The 21,626-nt window shown below is 45.1% G+C and overlaps 1 protein-coding gene across 1 annotated transcript in view; it reads left to right on the top strand.

Moving 5' to 3' along the window:
• LOC143767635 (uncharacterized) overlaps window positions 1-21,626 on the top strand; it is a 104,191-nt gene that overhangs the window by 22,284 nt on the left and 60,281 nt on the right. Inside the window, exon 7 of the mRNA XM_077256076.1 lies at window positions 17,423-17,580. Coding sequence (XP_077112191.1) covers window positions 17,423-17,580 — 158 coding nt within the window. The remainder of the gene's footprint in view (window positions 1-17,422; window positions 17,581-21,626) is intronic.

Raw genomic sequence — 21,626 nt, forward strand, 5'->3', positions numbered from 1 at the left:
GTCAAGAGATGGCAGAATTGTACTGTCAGAAATTTAGAAAATGGTCTGTGCTGACTAAATGGAATGATGTTTTGGCGGCAATTTTCAGAAAGGGTCTCTCTGAATCTGTTAGGCCACGTTCACACGCTGCGGGTTCCTCTGCGGGTTAATCCCGCAGCGGAATTGAAAATCTGCAGGGCAAAACCGCTGCGGTTATCCCTGCAGATTTATCGCGGTTTGTTCCGCGGTTTCCGCTGCGGGATTACTGCTGTACTATTGATGCTGCATATGCAGCAATATGCAGCATCAATAGTAATGTAAAAAATAATAAAAATTGGCTATACTCACCCTCTGACGTCGCGATCTCCTCGGCGCTGCAAGCGGCTGTGCCGACAAGGACCTTCGTGACGTCACGGTCATGTGACCGCGGCGTCATCACGGTCATGTGACCGCGACGTCACCACAGGTCCTGTTCGGCACAGCAACTGAGACCGGGGACGGCCGCGGGCAGCGCAGAGAGGTGAGTATAGCATGATTTTTTATTTTAATTCTTTTTTTTTACACCCAAATATGGTTCCCAGGGCCTGGAGGAGAGTCTCCTCTCCTCCACCCCGGGTACCATCGGCACATTATCCGCTTAACTTCCCGCAACGTGGGCACAGCCCCATGCGGGAAGTTAGCGGTTCAATGCATTTCTATGGGTGCAGAATCGCTGCGATTCTGCACCAAGAAGTGACATGGTCCTTCTTTTTTTCTGCAGAAAATCCGCACGGATTTTCCACAGAAAAAAAGGATCGTCGGCACAGCGGGTTTTGTTTTCCATTAGGTTACATTGTACTGTAACCTACATGGAAAAAGGATGCGGACCCCGCAGTGTGTGAACATAGCCTAAAAGATGTTATGGTGGGGTTTCCCACGCCTGTCGGTCTGAGTGATTCTATGTCTCTGGCCATCCAGTTTGATCGGCGCTTGCGGGAGCGCAGAACTGGGCGCGCGGTGGCGTTGTCCTCAGAGCAGAGTACTGAGCCAATGCAGTGTGATAGGATCCTGTCTAGAACGGAACGACAGGGATTCAGACGTTAGAATGGGTTGTTATTATTGTGGTGACGCTTCTCATGTCATTTCTCTCTGCCCTAAGCGGACAGAGAGGATTGCTAGTTCAGTCACCATCAGTACTGTACAGCCTAAATTTCTGTTATCTGTGTCCTTGATCTGCTCATTGTCATCATTTTCTGTCATGGCGTTTGTGGATTCAGGCGCCGCCTTGAACTTAATGGACCTTGAATTTGCCAGGCGTTGTGTTTTTTTTCCAGCCTTTGCAGAACCCTATTCCTTTAAGAGGCATTGATGCTACACCTTTGGCTTAAAATAAGCCCCAGTTTTGGACACAGGTGACCATGCGCATGGAGCCAGCCCATCAGGAAGATTGTCGATTTCTGGTGTTGCATAATTTGCATGTTGCCATCGTGCTGGGTTTTCCGTTGTTGCAGGTACATAATCCTGTGTTGGATTGGAAGTCTATGTCTGTGACTAGTTGGGGTTGTCAGGGGATTCATAATGATGTTCCTTTGATGTCAATCTCCTCTTCTTCCTCTTCTGAAATTCCAGAATTTTTGACTGATTTTCAGGATGTATTCAATGAGCCCAGGTCCAGTTCCCTTCCACCACACAGGGACTGTGATTGTGCTATTGACTTGATTCCAGGTTGTAAGTTCCCTAAGGGCCGACTTTTCAATCTGTCTGTGCCTGAACATACCGCCATGCGGAGTTATATTAAGAAGTCTTTGGAGAAAGGACATATTCAGCCATCTTCTTCACCGTTGGGAGCGGGATTTTTTTTGTTGCTAAAAAAGATGGTTCCTTGAGACCCTGTATTGATTATTGCCTCTTGAATAAGATCACGGTCAAGTTTCAATACCCTTTACCGTTGTTTACCGATTTGTTTGCTAGGATTAAGGGGGCTAGTTGGTTTGCTAAGATTGACCTTCGGGGGGCATATAATCTTGTTCGTATTAAGCAGGGTGATGAATGGAAAACTTCGTTTAATACGCCTGAAGGCCATTTTGAATACCTTGTGATGCCATTCGGGCTCTCTAGTGCTCCATCTGTTTTTCAGTCCTTCATGCATTATATCTTCCGGAATTATATTGATAAATTCATGATTGTATATTTGGACGATATTTTGATTTTTTCCGATGATTGGGAGTCTCATATGAAACAGGTCAGGATGGTGTTTCAGATCCTTCGTGACAATGCTTTGTTTGTGAAGGGGTCTAAGTGTCTTTTTGGAGTGCAGAAGGTTTCTTTTTTGGGCTTCATTTTTTCTCCCTCATCTATGGAGATGGATCCGGTTAAGGTTCAGGCCATTCATGATTGGATTCAACCTACATCCGTGAAGAGGCTGCAGAAATTTTGGGGTTTTGCAAATTTTTATCGCCGTTTCATTGCCAACTTTTCTAGTGTGGTTAAACCCTTGACCAATTTGACGAAGAAAGGCGCTGATGTGGCGAATTGGTCCTCAGAGGCTGTCTTTGCCTTTCAGGAGCTTAAATGCCGATTTACTTCTGCTACTATGTTGCGCCAGCCGGATGTTTCTCTTCCGTTTCAGGTTGAGGTTGATGCTTCTGAGATTGGGGCAGGTGCCATTTTGTCTCAGAGGGATCCTGTTGGTTCTGTGATGAAACCGTGTGCCTTCTTTTCTCGTAAGTTTTTGCCTGCTGAACGCAATTATGATGTCAGTAATCGGGAGTTGTTGGCTATGAAGTGGGCGTTTGAGGAGTTGCGACACTGGCTTGAGGGAGCAAAGCACCGTATTGTGGTCTTGACCGATCATAAGAATCTGATTTACCTCGAGTCTGCCAGACGGCTGAATCCTAGACAGGCTCGATGGTCCTTGTTTTTTTCCCGTTTTGATTTTGTGGTCTTGTACCTTCCGGGTTCTAAGAATATTAAGGCTGATGCCCTTTCTAGGAGTTTTTTGCCTGATTCTCCTGAGGTCCTTGAACCGGTCAGTATTCTGAAAGAAGGGGTGGTCCTTTCTGCTATTTCCCCTGATTTACGACGGGTTCTTCAGAAATTTCAGGCTGACAGACCTGACCGCTGTCCAGTGGGGAGACTTTGTTCCTGACAGATGGACTAATAGAGTGATTTCTGAGGTTCACTGTTCCGTGTTGGCTGGTCATCCTGGTATTTTTGGTACTTGGTTGGTAGGTCCTTTTGGTGGCCTTCTCTGTCACGTGATGTGCGTACCTTTGTGCAGTCCTGTGGGACTTGTGCGCGGGCCAAGCCTTGTTGTTCCCGTGCTAGTGGGTTGCTTTTGCCATTGCCGGTCCCTGAGAGACCCTGGACGCATATTTCTATGGATTTTATTTCTGAACTCCCGGTTTCCCAGAGGATGTCGGTTATCTGGGTGGTTTGTGACCGCTTCTCTAAGATGGTTCATTTGGTGCCTTTGCCTAAATTGCCCTCCTCTTCAGATTTGGTTCCATTGTTTTTCCAGCATGTGGTTCGTTTGAATGGTATTCCGGAGAATATTGTGTCCGACAGAGGTTCCCAGTTTGTTTCTAGGTTTTGGCGAGCCTTTTGTGCTAGGCTGGGCATTGATTTGTCTTTTTCTTCTGCATTTCATCCGCAGACAAATGGCCAGACCGAGCGAACTAATCAGACTTTGGAGACTTATTTGAGATGCTTTGTGTCTGCTGGTCAGGATGATTGGGTAGCTTTTTTGCCATTGGCCGAATTTGCCCTTAATAATCGGGCTAGTTCGGCCACTTTGGTTTCGCCTTTTTTTTGTAATTTTGGTTTTCATCCTCGTTTTTCTTCTGGGCAGGTTGAGCCTTCTGACTGTCCTGGTGTGGATTCTGTGGTTGACAGGTTGCAGCAGATTTGGGCTCGTGTGGTGGACAATTTGGCGTTGTCTCAGGAGGCGGCTCAACGTTTTGCTAACAGTCGTCGGTGTGTTGGTTCCCGGCTTCGGGTTGGGGATCTGGTCTGGTTGTCTTCCCGTCATGTTCCTATGAAGGTTTCTTCACCTAAATTTAAGCCTCGGTTTATTGGTCCTTATAGGATTTCTGAGATTATTAATCCGGTGTCCTTTCGATTGGCGCTTCCTGCCTCTTTTGCTACCCATAATGTCTTCCATAGATCTTTATTGCGGAAATATGTGGTACCCGTTGTTCCCTCTGTGGATCCTCCGGCCCCTGTGTTGGTTGATGGGGAATTGGAGTATGTGGTTGAGAAGATTTTGGATTCTCGTTTTTCGAGGCGGAAGCTTCAGTATCTTGTCAAGTGGAAGGGTTATGGCCAGGAGGATAATTCCTGGGTTTTTGCCTCTGATGTCCATGCTGCTGATTTGGTTCATGCCTTTCATCTGACTCGTCCTGATTGACCTGGGGGCTCTGGTGAGGGTTCGGTGACCCCTCCTCAAGGGGGGGGTACTGTTGTGAATTCTACTTCTGGGCTCCCTCCGGTGGTTGTAGATGGTAATGCAGTTGTCTCCGGGTCCCAGCCCTGGTCAGGTGTATCTGCTGATTGCAGCTCTGACTGGGGTATTTAGGTTTGCAGGATTCATTAGTCCTTGCCAGTTGTCCATGGTTGTTCAGAGGTTCTTTACCTCTGTCTGGTTACTCCTGCCTTGCTACCATATCAGCAAAGATAAGTTTCTGGTTTTGTTTTGTTGCACACATGCTGTGTGCTTAGTAATGTTTTGCTATTCATTTGTTTCTTCTTGTCCAGCTTAAGGCCCCGTCTCACATAGCGATTTACCAGCGATCACGACCAGCGATACGACCTGGCCGTGATCGTTGGTAAGTCGCTGTGTGGTCGCTGGGGAGCTGTCACACAGACAGCTCTCTCCAGCGACCAACGATCAGGGGAACGACTTCGGCATCGTTGAAACTGTCTTCAACGATGCTGAAGTCCCCCTGCAGCACCCGGGTAACCAGGGTAAACATCGTGTTACTAAGCGCAGGGCCGCGCTTAGTAACCCGATGTTTACCCTGGTTACCAAAAAAAACAAACAGTACATACTCGCCTTTCGGTGTCCCTTGCCGTCTGCTTCCTGCTCTGACTGAGCCGCCGTACAGTGAGAGCAGATCACAGCAGTGACGTCACCGCTGTGCTCTCACTGTACGGCAGCTCAGTCAGAGCAGGAAGCAGACGGCAAGGGACACCGAAAGGCGAGTATGTACTGTTTGTTTTTTTTGGTAACCAGGGTAAACATCAGGTTACTAAGCGCGGCCCTGCGCTTAGTAACCCGATGTTTACCCTGGTTACCAGTGAAGACATCGCTGGATCGGTGTCACACACACCGATTCAGCGATGTCAGCGGGACCTCAACGACCAAAAAAAGGTCCAGGCCATTCCGACACGACCAGCGATCTCACAGCAGGGGCCTGATCGCTGGTACGTGTCACACATAGCGAGATCGCTACTGAGGTCGCTGTTGCGTCACAAAACTAGTGACTCAGCAGCGATCTCGCTAGCGATCTCGCTATGTGAGACGGGGCCTTTAGATTGTCAGTATATTTTCAGTCTTGTTGGATTCTCTGGAGTTGCAGATATACTTTCCTCGTCTTTAGTTAGATGTGGAATTTTTGTATTATCTGCTGTGGATATTTTTGAAAGGGTTTTTTTTACTGACCGCTCAGTATTCTGTCCTATCCTTTTCTATCTAGCTAGAGTGGCCTCTTTTGCTAAATCTTGTTTCTGCCTGCGTGTGTCATTCCTCTCCTACTCAGTCAATATTTGTGGGGGGCTGCCTATCCTTTGGGGTTCTGCTCTGAGGCTAGATAGTATTTCTATTTCCATCTTTAGGGGTATTTAGTCCTCCGGCTGTGTCGAGGTGTCTAGGGCTGGTAGGCACACCCCACGGCTACTTCTAGTTGCGGTGTTAAGTTCAGGTATTGCGGTCAGTATAGTTTCCACCTTCTCCAGAGAAAGTTACATGTTGCTCCAAGGTCACCGGATCATAACACATTGCACTTGTGCCATTATATATCTCTAAGCTGTGCATGGCTGATGGCTGTAATATACATTTATTCACGCCTGCAGGAGATGTGTTGGCATGGCTGGAGCCCTGGTTTCATGGATTCACTCCACATCATAAATTCCTTTGTTTTCGATCCTAAGGAATTCAGATTACTGCACAATCTCTCCTGAAACGGGCAGCACTAATACTTTCTCTTCTCTTCTGGTCAGAACTCTTTTTAGCTCTGTAACTCCCTGATAGTCTTTAGCAAAAGGTCTCCATTACCTCTTCCAAATGCCTGAAATCTAAATTCAAGACACTTCGGCTCTGCCTTATTATAAAACGTTATGTTCGACTATCTAATATTTCTTCATTTGATAGAAAATATTGACCCTTACGATAGTTTAGATTGCCAAGAGCCAACGAACCCCAAAGAGGTTTCACCACTAGTTACTCATTTTTTTACTGATGAAGATGGTTGAGTTTGATCATTCCAGTAGATGTGTTATTGAATATGGTCACAGATTTTGACTACAGTAGTTGGTGCCCAAAATATTCTGATTTACGGTAACCACTTCCTGCAGCCAGTTTTGTCAGGCCCCATTTTTCAAATCTGTGTCACTTTATGTGATAACTTTAGAATTCTTCACGAAATATAAGCTCCAATTTTTTAATTTTCACAAATGGTAAATGGCAAAAAGATGAATCTCACAAATTATTTTCCAACTTCCCTTGAATCTGACAATACCTTATATACAGTTATACACTACTGTCTGGACCCATGGCAGGGTTAAGAAGGGAAGGAACGCCTTTTAGCTGTTTGATTGCAGATCTTGCAGAAATAATTTGCAGACACAATGTATTGGAAGAGCTGTTCGTGATCACCTGGCAGCTCAAAAGATGGCCAGTATGAACAGTCTTGGTGCTATCTACTCCATTTTCCTGATGCCAGGGATTGTCCTGCTCCCCACCCTTTAACCGCATTACATTGATCTGGATTTACACAGAGACCCCTATGCTTGGCACTCATTGCTACCTCTTGTACTGTGGAGTGAGATGACAAGAAGAATAGTCATGTAGTAGGGTCACAACCAGGAAGGCAGAGAAAATACAAAATCAGAAGACTCAAGATTACTCCGTAAACGAGCAGGGGGTCACAACAGGAAACGAAAAAAATAAACAAACCTGGAGCTTGGCACAGAGGACTGAAACAGAGGAGAACAAGGCTGTATGTGGCAGGTTCCAGAAATTTGCTTCAAGCTTTAATAGAGTGTGGTGCTTTCCTATTGGCTGAAGTAGGTAGCGGATTACACCAGCTGAACAGCACGCTAATCCATAAACGTAGACTGAATGGTATTACTTTTCCCAAGCACCATAATCTTAGTGGCTGGACAGAGCCTGTGCCTCCCAGAGCTGCGGGTTCCGACGTCTCCTCCATTACCAGCAACACCTGCAAAATGAATAAGGCTACTTTCACACTAGTCCGTCGGTACAGGCCATCGCAAACCGTCGGCCCGACGGACAGTGTGTTATTGTAGCACAACCTGGGCAGTGGATGCAGTTTTATAACGCATCCGCTGCCCATTGTGAGTTTCGGGGAGGAGGGGGCGGAGTTTCGGCCGCGCATGTGCAGTCAAAAATGGCGGACTCGACGCACAAAAAGTTACATGGAACTTTTTTGTGCCGACACGATGCATTCGTCCCACGACGGATGAGCTGTGTGGCAATCCGTCGCAATGCTTCGCTAATGTAAGTCTATGGAGAAAAAACGCATCCTGAGAGCAACTTTGCAGGATGCGTTTTTTCTACATAACGATGCATTGCGACGTCCGTCACACAACGCTAGTGTGAAAGTAGCCTAAGGCTGCACTTGGTGACAGAAGAAGATGTCGCAGGAGCAGATCCCAAAGGAGATGGGACACACCATTTGCAGAAGCCCTAGTATGACAAAATGGCAGAAAACTAGAGCAGTAGAAATCTTCATAAAGTGACTAAATTTGGGACATTATAACCCTCGGGGAATTAATCTATAGGAGTAGTGACTATTTTGATTCCACAGGCACTTTCTGGAAATTAGCACACAGTGGATGTTGAATTGAATATTGCAAATATACCATTTTATTACCCATAGTGCCCAGATTGTGCTTCGGGAGACACACACTGCAAGGTTCAGAATCGAGGGGGAGATTTGACTTTGAGAGAAGAGTTATTGCTGGATTGGTTTAAGGGAGCCATATTGGTTTTTAAGAGCCTTTGAGCCACTAATAATGTGGAAACCTTTATTTGTCTAGTCACCTTCCACGACGGCATACAGAGGTTGCCTCTTTGCCCTGATGGGGGACAGGAAACACAGAGAGGTTAAAAGGCCCTCTCACCTCCCACTTGCCAGTGTCTTTCCTGTCCCCATGGGGCAGGGAAAGGTCTCCGTGTGCTGTGGTGGCCGGCGACTGCAGTACCTTGTTTGACAGGCAGAGCCTGTATTTCCGTGCAGCAAGTGGTCACTCCTCACCTCCTCCAGGCTGCTCCCATCGTCCCCTGTTGGGTGACCTCGGGACCCCCTCCTGGCCTTCCCGCACCCCCAAAAGGGCAAAGCAGGCCAGAGATCCTGACCGGGGGCCTCCATGAGCTCCCCGGTCTTCTCCCACTCCATATGTGTGGCTCGGTGTACCGGAAGTGGTGTCAGCACGCGTCACTTCCGGGACTTTGTGTTCCAGTGGAGCACATCTGAACTTCCATCCAGGAACAGTGCTTGGTGTTCGTAGACGCCGCACCACCTGCACATGGACCCAGGAGGGGGAGGGGGAAACAACCCACTCTGGGGGGCCGGCTATCGACCGCCATAAAACCTGCCCGAAGTCACCACAGAGGTAAGACTATCCTTCAGCATGGAAGGCAATTCATGTCCTGCATCTGCAGAGCCCAGCTCTGCCCCTGCCACAGTAAGTGTATGAAGGGATGGGGTCCTCAGGTAGATAATTTAGGGGGTCCTTCTTGTCTGACACCTCTCTCCCTCTCGATCCAGGGAAACAAGTCTACCCCCAAAGCCACTATTAGGAAAAAGTACTGCATTTGTAATATAAAGCTACCCTCGCTATGGGATAAAAAGCTTTGCCAGTCATGCATCGACAAAGTAGTCAGAGCAGAGCAACCCTCCCTTTTGGAAGAGATTCGCTGTCTGGTCAAGCAGGAGGTGCAGTCTTCCCTGGTGGCTTTTACCCCTCCACCCCCACCACCCCCTTCTCCAGGGAAGAAAAGGAAAATACAGGTTGAGGACTCTGAGTCTGAATCTGACCTATCCTACTAATCGTCCTCTGGTAGACGGGTTGAACCCGTGTCACTTAAGGCCTCTGAAGCCAGAAAATATCTCTTTTCCTCGGAGTGGATTGAGGAGCTGGTATCTGCAGTACGCAGCACTATGGGACTGGAAGAGGAATCCGAGCCTCAGTCCATTCAGGACCAGATGTTTTGTGGGCTAAAAATGGGAAAACGTGTAGGGTTCAAGGTGCATGCTAATATACTTGACATGATTTCTCAGGAGTGGGAACTGCCGGAAAAACGCCTCAGCACCCCCTCAGAGATGAAACACAGATTCCCCCTAGAAGGTGATTCTGTTAGATGGGATATTCCCAAAGTCGACGTACAGGGGTCAAGGGTTACGAAAAGAACCGCACTCCCATTTGAAGATTCTTTGCAATTGCAGGATCCCTTGAAGGATCCAATTGTCAGAAAAATAGTGAGTCTCTTGAAGAAGTCCTGGGAGACCTCTACGGTTGCTTTAAAGGCTAATACTGCTTCCACCTGGGTAGCTAGAGCCCTCTCCGGCTGGTTAGAGGAACTAGAAACTCGTATATCCCAGGGTACCTCCAGGGGTGAACTGTTAGACTCACTGCCTAGCCTCTTAAGGGCTACTAGGTTTTTAGGGGATGCTTCCATGGAATCCATCAGAGTTGCCGCCAGGTCACTTGTGCAATCCAACTCGGCTAGGAGAGCTCTCTGGCTCAAGATGTGGCCTGGTGACATCACCTTCAAAGCCAAGTTATGGCCATACCCTTTAAAGGAGAATATGTCTTTGGGCCTTCCCTAGACGAGATCCTAGAAAAGGCCACCGATAAGAAAAGCCCTCCCGGAACAAAAAAACCCTAAAAAAAACTTTTTTTTCATGCCGCACAGCCTCAAACCTCCCAGAGGGGGAAGGGCAAGTCCGGGAGATGGAGCTATGCAGAAGGTGGGAGGAAGAATATTCTCATCCCCCAGCAACAGCAGTCCCAACAAGCCAAGAAGAGAAACGATGACTTCACCCTGGTGTGGGGGGGACTCTCAAGATATGTACATCAGTGGCAGAACATCACCAGTTGTCACTGGGTCCTCAATCTTATCAAGGAGGGCCTATTAATAGAGTTCATCTCCTCCCCTGCACGGGGTCTGAAAGTCACTTCCCTTCCAACCCCACAGATCAAACAGCGCTGCTAGTACTGTAGGTCTGAGAGACCTTGTAAGATCAAACGTGATCTCCCAGGTTCCAGAGTCGGAATGGGGTCTGGGCCACTACTCTCAACTGTTTCTGGTAGCCAAACCCTCAGGCGAGGCCTGTATCATTACAAATCTTAAGGGACTGAACCAACATATAAGATACCGCAGATTCAAGATGGAATCTGTAAGGTCAGCCATTCTGTTGATTGGGCCTCGCTTCTTTGTCAACCATCGACTTGAAAGATGCCTACTTCCATATTCCAATCCACCCGAGACACAGAAAATATCTCAGGTTTGCGGTACAGGAAGGTCGGCAGGTGGAACACTATATCAGTTCAATGTCCTTCTGTTTGGCATCTCCTCAGCGCCAAGAATCTTCTCCAAGGTAATGGCAGAAGTAGTATCCTCTATCTGGAGTCGAGGCATCTGTATATTGCCTTACTTGGACGACTTGCTGATGGTAGCCTCCACCAAGACAGCCCTGGAATCTTATGTATCAAAGACCCTCGATATTTTAACATCTCTGGGGTGGATCCTGAACCTGAAAAAGTCTCAGCTACTGCCTTCCAAAACTAGGAAATTCCTAGGAGTACTCCTGAACAGGGCTGTGGAGTCGGAGTTAGTTTTGGTTGGAGTCGGAGTCGATAGAAATGTACCGACTCCGACTCCAGCTTTAAAAAAAAATTATTAATATTTCATAATTGAACTTTCATATGAATTTTATAAATGTTACTCAAATATATGTTCTATGAAACTATGAACAACAGTGATAAGCAGTTCTGCTGGAGATAGAGACATTTCTTACTTCTTGTGTGTCTGTTCTCCACTGCCCTTATCTAATCTTATACTTGGATAACCTCATGCTGCCCCAACCCCCCTACTTACAATGTATGAAACTGAAAGTAAAAATGTGTTGCAAATTCTTAGTAGTAAACTCCTCCTCTAGACTAGATGTTTACTAGGTGTGCGTCTTCCAAGCATCTCACAGCTGCTACTCAGAAGAGGAAGACTGTAAGAAGTATTATCCTTTCAACAAACTTTGCATCAGATAACTGTGAGTACATGAGGAATAACAGTATTACTGACCACTATATCAGTTGTACGACCTGGCAATAATTTTGTACAATTGTTTTTAGGAAAAACAATTGTCATTTGGATTGTGAATGCAGAATTAAAAACCTGAGAATGTCAAAGAAGCGTCACATTAAATCAGCTGTATTTGAACATTTTACCATCACTCAAGATAGAAAACATTATGTCTGTCAGTGTATGACAAATGATCCAGACGAAAACAAATGCTGTGAAGCCAAGATGGTGCATATTCAGGCAAAGATAAAAATACTCCTACCAGAGCTTCTAATCTAAAGAGACATTTACAGCGCTTTCGTCCAGAAGTACTGAAAGCAGTGGATGAGAGACTGCATCCAAACCAATGAACCAGTGCCCAGCTCTTCCAGCCAAACAAAGGAGCAGAGAACTTTGCAGCCATCAGTTGCAAGATATTTTGTCAGTGACAAAGTTACTGTGACAATGACAGTAGATTCATTTAAAAAACAGATCATAGAGCTTGTAAAGGATAGTGTGCCTATTTCACTAATTTCATGACCAGCTTTTATGTGACTGAATGGGGAAATGGTCGCAAGCTTGGTGTTTCTCTGGAGAGAGAGAATATTAGAAAATTAGTAATTGAAGAAGCTTTTAAACAAAAGGAAAAACTTAAAAAAACTCTCAAAGGACGCTTTCTGTTGCTTAAAATGGATGCCTGCACACGTCAGAGTGAACTATTTTGCCATCAATGTCCGATTTGTTTGTGACAAAAATGAAATAGTTACCAAGACATTGGCTGTAAAAGACACCAAAGCTCATCACACCAGTGAGTTTCTCCATGTCTTGGTGGAAAAGGTTCTGCAAGACTATGAACTTAAAAAAGAGCAAGTTCTTTCTGTCGTAACTGACAATGCTTCAAATATGATAAGTACTATTAAGCTAATGAATGAGAGTAATGATGGTAACCAGCAGCTAGAAGAACATTCTGGGTCCACAGACACAGAAATGTTTGAAATAGAGGAACACAGTATTGTAACTGAGGAGCAAACTGAAGTTGCTTCAGATGAACAGCAACATGATAGTTTAGATGATCTTGTTGAAACTGTCAATACGTTCTTTCATTCATCACATGCGCTGTGTTGTGCATACGCTACATTTGGCTATAAGAGACAGTCTGCAAGAAGGACATGCTGCTGCACTGATTGGCAAGGTGAGAAAATTGGCTACTGTTGCCATAACCCCTAAAGTTGACTCAATTTTGAAGAGACGTGCTGAAAAGGGGCAATTATTGATTAAGCCACACGATGGGGCAGTACTTACTTAATGATTCAGCGCTTGGTTGAACTGAAAACCTTTCTTGTAGACATGGCTAACCCTCAACTGACGCTAAATGAAAGTCAGTGGAATCAGGTGACTGAGCTGGAAAAATTGCTAGAGCACCCATTTACAGTGACTAAAATACAAGCAGAGGACTTAACTCCAGGTATTTTCTTAAAGGAGTGGAAGAACCTGATGTTTCGCCTGTCCCAAAGAGGAGGGTTAATTGCAAGTGGCATTGCTACATCAATGAAATGGAGAGAGGAGCTACTATTACAAAATAACATTCTTTTGGCAGCTGTTTATGTAGACCCAATGCATCGGATTCTTCTAGATGATCAACAGCTAACTAAAGGAAAAGAAGCTCTGTTTGAAATAGCAGTAAGGATGAAAGGGTTGCAGAACAGTCAGGAGGAACAAGAAGAATTTGGTCTTCCTGCCACATCTTCACCCTCATCAACTGATGAAGAATTTAATTTCGAAAAATATTTGGATCACAAGGACCGTGCAAAGCGTTCCCACATAGAAGAAGAGTCATCCCCATCAAAGAACACAGCCAGTACATTTCAGCAGAATTTTTCATGTGCACTAAAAGAAATTGAGAAATGTCACCGTTCATCAAAAAAAACAGTGCAACAAGCGATTCCTCTGTATCCTGACATTGTCAGAGATGTTGCCCGAGTGGTTACTGCTTTGCCACCAACCCAAGTTAGTGTAGAGAGGTTGTTCTCTGCTCTCAAAATAATTAGATCAGATTTGAGGGCATCCATGAAGGAGGATCTGACAGAGGCAATACTTTTTCTGAGGACAAATTTATAGATTTCTTCTTATTAACTGCATAACAGTGTTTATTACATATTTACTTACAAGAGTTTAGAAAAGTTTATAAAAGTTATTTGCTATATTCTAATTGTATTCTAATAAATATAGTTTTTGCTCTAAGTGGTCTGATTACTTATATGATGGTGAGAAACTGAATAAGCACGATGTTAATATTTTACAACAGTAAATTTATTGTTACGAATTGGCCATTTATGAAGGAGTCAGAGCCGGAGTCAGAACCTGATAAAATCCAGGAGTCGGAGTCGCAACTGTGGCTTACCGACTCCACAGCCCTGCTCCTGAAATCTACAAAACAGATGTCTTTCCTTCCAGAAGACCACCATCTGACCTTAATAACCAAGGTCAAGAGGTTCAGAGACATGAGGTCCCCTACACTCCAAGAAGGCATGTCGCTCTTGGGCTGGCTCCATGAAAGCCTGCATCCAATCGGTAACCTGGGCTCAGGCCCACTCCAGAGTCCTTCAAGCTCATATTTTAAGGAACTGGAACATCCCAGTTCTCTAAACAGAAAGCTACACACGCCGGGTTCGAGTAAGAGCCTCTGGCATGGTGGATAAATTCCAGAAACCTCCACAGAGGTGTGAGCTGGACTCGGGTCCCGCTAACTACAATTACATCAGATGCCAGCAGGAGGGGCTGGGGAGCCATGATAAACAATATCCCTTTCCAAGGACTCTGGGACCACAGACTACAAGCGTGAAGTCGTCCAATTTCAGAGAGTTAAAAACTGTAGAGGAAGCCCTTCTGGCAGCAGGTCGCCAGATCGCTGGACAACACATCTGAATATATTCGGACAACATGACTGAAGTTGCTCATATCAAGCATCAAGGCAGTACAATGTTCAACAACCTAAAAAGTATTTCCGCTCGAATATTCTGCAGAGGTGAAAAACACCCACTGTCGCTGACAGCAGTTCATTTGAAAGGCTCTTCCAACACCCAGGCAGACTTTGAGTCGCCAAGACATCCAGCCGGGGGAATGGAGCTCTAAAAGTCGGAGCTTCAAAATACTGGTAGACAGGTGGGGCCTACCAGAAATAGATCTTTTTGCATCTCGCCAAAACACGCAGGTCGAAGACTTCTTCTCCCTAAACCCCAAAGACCATTCCTGGGGAGTAGATGCTTTGACCCAGAATTGGGACTTACACTTGGCCTATGCTTTCCCACCAGTTCCAATTTTGGCGAAGGTTCTACGGAAAATCCGAGAAGAACGGACCGCAACTATCTTGATAGCCCCGTTATGGTCAAGAAGAAGTTGGTTCAACCTGATAATTGATCTACCGGTGGACGGCGAGTAGAAAACGACCTCCTCTCACAGGGGCCCATTTATCACTTGGATCCTCAGAAGTGGAACCTAGCGGCTTGGTTACTGAGGCCCAGGTAATGAGAGCCAAAGGGCTGTCGGACCCAATAACAGCTACTCTACAAAAGTCCAGAAAGCCAGTAACAAACGCTATCTACAATAAGGTCTGGAAAAAAATTTAATCCTTCTGCCTCCCTAACCTACTAGATCCCCTTAGCCTAAATGTGTCACAAATTCTAGATTTTCTACAAAAGGGCTTAGAGATCAGCCTTAGGCCTAGCACCCTAAAGGTCCAGGTCTCAACATTGGCCCTCAGAATGAACCCTAAGAGACAGCTGGTGGTTCCCTCATGGGATCTTAACTTGGTGCTACAAGGGCTTACAGGTCCATTTGAACCTTTGTCTTCCTGTTCTCCTCAAAATCTTACTTACAAAACGGTTTTCCTGGTGGCTATAATCACGGCTAGTAGGGTAGGGGAACTACAAACCCTATCGATAAGGCAGCCCTATTTGTCAATTAGAGACGACTCCATGGTCCTTCATCTTGACCCTTCTTTTCTTCCAAAGGTAGTCTCTGAATTTCAGCATTCCCAGGAAATCGTCCTACCATCTTTTTGCCAAAATCCAGTAAACTTGAAGGAGGAAAAATTTCACACCTCGAAGTCTGATGTATTGTTCTACATTACTTAGAACAAACCAGCTCTTGCAGAATCTTGCAGATCTGTTTGTCCAACTGTCTGGTCAAGATCTAGTCTTTGGCTGGAAAGTACTCCAGGCCGTTGTCCCACCCTAGCGCCAAATTAGTTGGTATTCCTCCATATAGCGTCGTGGAAGGTGACTAGAGAAAATAGAATTAGACTTACCGGTAATTCGGTTTCTAGGAACCTTCCTCGACAGCGCTAATTTCCTCCCTATCTTCCTGGATAAAAATCTGGGATTCAGAAGGTAAACCGCTGCTATGGTTTTCAGTTATAAGTCACTGGGAGGTGGGAGGGTCTTTTAATCTCTTTGTGTTTCCTGTCCCCCATCAGGGCAAAGAGGCAACCTCTATATGCCGTCGTGGAAGGTTCCTAGAAACCAAATTACTGGTAAGTCTAATTCTATTTTTTTCCATTGACAGATGATAGACCGGAGTAGAGACTTGTTTTTTGTTAGATGAGTAGAAGTTTTTATTGGTATTATTTTTACCTACCGTATTTTCTGGCGTATAAGATGACCCCCCAACTTTTCCAGTTAAAATATAAATTCTTCTTAAAAGTCCGGGGTCGTCTTATACACCGTATGTCGTCTTATAGGGCCGTGACTAATGTGCCTTTTGGGAAGGGGGGGAGTGGTCCTGATGACAACGAGGGGGCGTCTCACAGGAAAGTGAGTATCCCCCCATTACCTGATCGTAGCGCTGCATATCCCCCATTACCTGATCGTAGCGCTGCAGCGTGGGGTCTCTGTGCTGGGAGCGGCGGCTTCTTCTCCGCTTTGTGCCGCGTGGGTCCTGTGGGGCGGCGGCTCCTCTTCTGCAGTGTGGGGCCTCTGTGCTGTGGGGAGGCAGCGTATCTTCATGCATTCGGGGCTCCTCCGGCATCTCATTAAAGCCTGGAGGCCCCGCCGGCAGCTCAATCGGTGTAATGCGGTGGCCTCCGGGAAAATGGCCGCTGCTTAGATTCAGATCTCGTCCCGAGATCTCGGGAAACGAGATCTGAATCTGAGCAGCGGCCATTTTCCCGGAGGCAGCTCAATAGGTGTTATGCGGTGGCCTCCGGGAAAATGGCCGCTGGGGGCGGCGCATGCTCAGACTCAGATCTCGTCCCGAGATCTCGGGACACGAGATCTGAATCTGAGCAGCGGCCATTTTCCCGGAGGCCATCGCATTGTACCGATTGAGCTGCCGGCGGGGCCTCCGGGCTTTAACGAGATGCTGGAGGAGCCCCGACTGCATGAAGATACGCCGCCGCCCCACAGCACAGAGGCCCCACACTGCAGAAGAGGAGCCGCCGCCGCCCCACAGCCCAGCCGCCGCCGCTCCCAGCACAGAGACCCCACGCTGCAGCGCTACGATCAGGTAATGGGGGATAGTCCACGCACTTTCCTGTGAGACGCCCCCTCGTCGTCATCAGGACCACTCCCCACCCACCATCCACCCACCATCCACCATATACACCGGTGTACAAGGCGATACCCGGCGTATAAGACGACCCCCGACTTTTAAGAAGATTTTCAGGGGTTAAAAAGTCGTCTTATACGCCGGAAAATACGGTACATAACATTGTTTGGTGGCTTTTTATTCCATATTTGGGAGAAAGAATGAACAAACAATTGAACACCACGCTCTACTGGTTCATCCTATGATGTTTTCTATTAGACTGTGAACTGTCATTGTCTCGGTGAATGATTCAATATTTTACATAACTTACCATTTTTTCAAACAGTTTAAGTAGAAATGTTAAAAAATGAAAAATCAAGAATATTTTTATTGAAAAATAGGTTTTATTCTTAACAGATGACTGTACGAGGAGATCAGAGGGACAGCTGACATCATCAATTTTTAAATCTGATGATCTTGAGATCCCACAGGATACAATTGAAGTGACTGCCATTACTCCAGATATGCCATCATCTCTTCACAGCAAAGATCTGTCATCTGATCCTTTGAAACAGGTCCTGTCTACTGATTCATTACCAACTACTAAGGAAAATCAAAGTCACAATGTAAACCTTAAAAAACAAACTGCTCTGAAAGCAAAGAAGCCATTTTCACCTTCAGAATATGGAAATGGTTTTCCCCTCGAAAATTCTTTTCTTAAGATTCACACAGCAAGGAATAGATTTTCCTGTTCAGAATGTGGGAAATGTTTTAACCAGAAATCAACCTTGGTTAAGCACCAAAGAACTCACACAGGGGAGAAGCCATTTTCATGTTCAGAATGTGGGAAATGTTTTACACAGAAACCAAACTTTGTAAAGCACCATAGAACTCACACAGGGGAGAAGCCTTTTTCCTGTTCAGAATGTGGGAAATGTTTTAACCAGAAATCAATTTTGATTAACCACCAGAGAACTCACACAGGTGAGAAGCCTTTTTCATGTTCAGAATGTGGGAAATGTTTTAACCAGAAATCACATTTTGTTATGCACCAGAGAATTCACACAGGGGAGAAGCCTTTTACATGTTTAGAATGTGGGAAATGGTTTAACCGGAAAACAAATTTTGCTATACACCAGAGAACTCACACGGGGGAGAAGCCTTTTTTCTGTTCAGAATGTGGAAAATGTTTTACAGATTCGTCAAGTCTTATCAGACATCAGAGAACTCACACAGGGGTGAAGCCTTTTTCATGTTTAGAATGTGGGAAATGTTAAACCGTAAAACGCATCTTGGTAGACACCAGAGAACCCACACAGCGTAGAAGACTTTTTCTTGTTCAGAATGTGGGAAATGTTTTGTGATGAAATCATCACTTCTTAGGCACCTGAGCAGTCACACAAGGTAGAAGCCTTTGTCATGTTCAGAATGTCAATGTTGTAGCTGAAAAAAAATGCACCTTCTCAAAGGAGTTGTCATTCCTTATGTTTGACCTCATTAAAATAAAATCAGTCATTCTCACCATTAGGGTTGAAACCCGACTGTCTCGAAAGTCGGATCGTGTGAAATCAGCTGATTATTGTGAAAAGTCGGGGGGCCGACCGAAACATGAAACCCAATGCAAGTCAATGGGGATTATTCTCTCTCTCTCTCTCTCTCTCTCTCTCTCTCATCAATACATTCCTCGGACTGTGTAAATCGCTACATCCAAAACGGTAAGATGGCGTTCATACCCCTGTGACGCCGCAGAAAGCAAGACAAGACCTATGTCATCACGATGCCCACACTCCTTCATTGGCTGAAAAAATGGCGGTAACAGCGTCATACGAAACGCGACTTTGGCGCGAAGATCGCCGACCGCATGGCCGATCCCAGCGATCACGAAACCCGACTTTGCCAAAAGGCAACGACTTATGAAATTGACCGATCCGTTTCGCTCAACCCTACTCCCCATCCTTGCCAGTGCTGTTCCCAGCGGTGTCGGAACTCGCGTTCCCAGGGCTTATGTGAGGTTGTTACATCACACGAGCCCTGCACCCAATCAAGGCCAGCTTCACTGTTCCGCTTTCAGATGTGTTGAACATCAACAGGAATCCAAGGGTTTGGCTGCTCTCTAATTTCATTTTAATATTCGACTTGGTCAAAGGTGGTGACAGTGATACCATCGCTGATTGGGTGCCGGGCTCACATTGCATAACAACCTCATGTTCACCACGTGCCGACACCTCTGGAAGGGCATCTGTATGGGAGTTTTGTATAATTGTTATTATTTTAACAGGATGAAACCTGAGGAATGAGAAGGGTATATATTTATAGGTTCCTTGTGAAAGTATTTGGCCCCCCTGGAACTTTTCAACCTTTTCCCACATATCATGCTTCAAACATGAAGATGTCAAATGCAAATTTTTGGTGAAGAATCAACAACAAGTGGAACACAATTGTGAAGTTGAACGAAATTTATTGGTTATTTTACATTTTTGTGGAAATTCAAAAACTGAAAAGTGGGGCGTGCAATATTATTCGGGCCCCTTTACTTTCAGTGCAGCTGTCTCACTCCAGAAGTTCATTGTGGATCTCTGAATGATCCAATGTTGTCCTAAATGCCTAATGATGATAAATATAATCCACCTGTGTGTAATCAAGTCTCCGTATAAATGCACCTGCTCTGTGATAGTCTCAGGATTCTGTTTGAAGAATAGAGAGCATCATGAAGACCAAGGAACACAACAGGCAGGTCCGTGATACTGTTGTGGAGAAGCTTAAAGCCGGATTTGGATACAAAAAGATTTTCAAAACTTTAAACATCCCAAGGAGCACTTTGCAAGCGTGCAATATTATTGGGCCAATTTAACTTAAAACTTTGTTGCGCCACCTTTTGCTGTTATTACAGTTGCAAGTCGCTTGGTGTGTCTATCAGTTTTGCACATCGAGAGACTGAAATTCTTGCCCATTCTTCCTTGAGCTCAAGCTCAGTGAGGTTTGATGGAGGTCGTTTGTGAACAGCAGTTTTCAGCTCTTTCCACAGACTCTTGATTGGATAGAGGTCTGGACTTTGGCTTGGCCATTCTAACACCTGGATAATGTTTATTTGTGAACCATTCCATTGTAGATATTGCTTTGTTTGGGATCATTGTCTTGTTGGAAGACAAATCTCAGTCTCAGGTCTTTTGCAGACTCCAACAGGTTTTCTTCAAGAATGGTTCTGTATTTGGCTCCATCCATCTTCCCATCAATTATAACCATCTTCCCTGTCCCTGCTGAAGAAAAGCAGGCCCAAACCATGATGCTGCCACCACCATGTTTGACAGTGGGAATTGTGTGTTCAGGGTGATGAGCTGTTGCCTTTATGCCAAACATATCGTTTGGCATTGTTGCCAAAAAGTTTGATTTTGGTTTCATCTGACCAGAGCACCTTCTTCCACATGTTTGGTGTGTCTCCCATTTGGCTTGTTGTAAACTTTAAACAACACTTTTTATGAATATCTTTGAGAAATGGCTTTCTTCTTGCCACTCTTCCATAAAGGCCACATTTGTGCAGTGTACGACTGATTGTTGTCCTATGGACAGACTGTCCCACCTCAGCTGTAGATCTCTGCAGTTCATCCAGAGTGATCATGGGCCTCTTGGCTGCATCTCTGATAAGTCTTCTCCTTGTTTGAGATGAAAGATTAGAGGGACGGCCCGGTCTTGGTAGATTTGCAGTGGTATGATACTCTTTCCATTTCAATATGATCACTTGCACAGTGCTCCTTGGGATGTTTAAAGTTTTTGAAATCATTTTGTATGCAAATAGTGTATATATACAGTACAGACCAAAAGTTTGGACACATCTTCTCATTTACCTCTTGAAGCTGATGAAGAGAATGCAAAGAGTGTGCAAAGCAGTCATCAAAGCAAAAGGTGGCTACTTTGAAGAACCTAGAATATTAGACATAATTTTAGTTGTTTCACACTTTTTTGTTAAGTATATAATTCCACATGTGTTAATTCATAGTTTTGATGCCTTCAGTGTGAATGTACAATTTTCATAGTCATGAATATACAGAAAAATCTTTAAATGAGAAGGTGTGTCCAAACTTTTGGTCTGTACGGTGTGTGTATGTATATATATATATATATATATATATATATATATATATATATATATATATATATATATATATATATATATATATATATATATATATATATATATATATATATATATATATATATAGTGGCCTGATTCTAACGCATCGGGTACTCTAGAATATGTATGTATAACACAGCCACATAGTAAATAGTACAGAGACGTACCATATAACACAGACCGAGCATTGTATAACTCAGCCCACGTAGTATATAACACAGCCAACGTAGTATATTGCACAGCCCATGCAGTATATAACACAGCCCACGTAGTATATAGCAATGTGGGCACCATATCTCTGTTAAAAATAAAAAAAAGAATGAATATAGTTATATACTCACTTTCCGGCGGCCCCCGGATCCAGGCCATGCCTTTAGCGATGCTCGTCGCGACGCTCCGTTCCCAGTAATGCCTTGCGGCAATAACACGTGATGATGTAGCGGTCTCGCAAGACCGCTACTTCATGTCCGGTCATTGCCGCAATGCATTCTT

Source organism: Ranitomeya variabilis, chromosome 4 (genome assembly GCF_051348905.1).
Source record: "Ranitomeya variabilis isolate aRanVar5 chromosome 4, aRanVar5.hap1, whole genome shotgun sequence".
Classification (NCBI taxonomy): Eukaryota; Metazoa; Chordata; class Amphibia; order Anura; family Dendrobatidae; genus Ranitomeya; species Ranitomeya variabilis.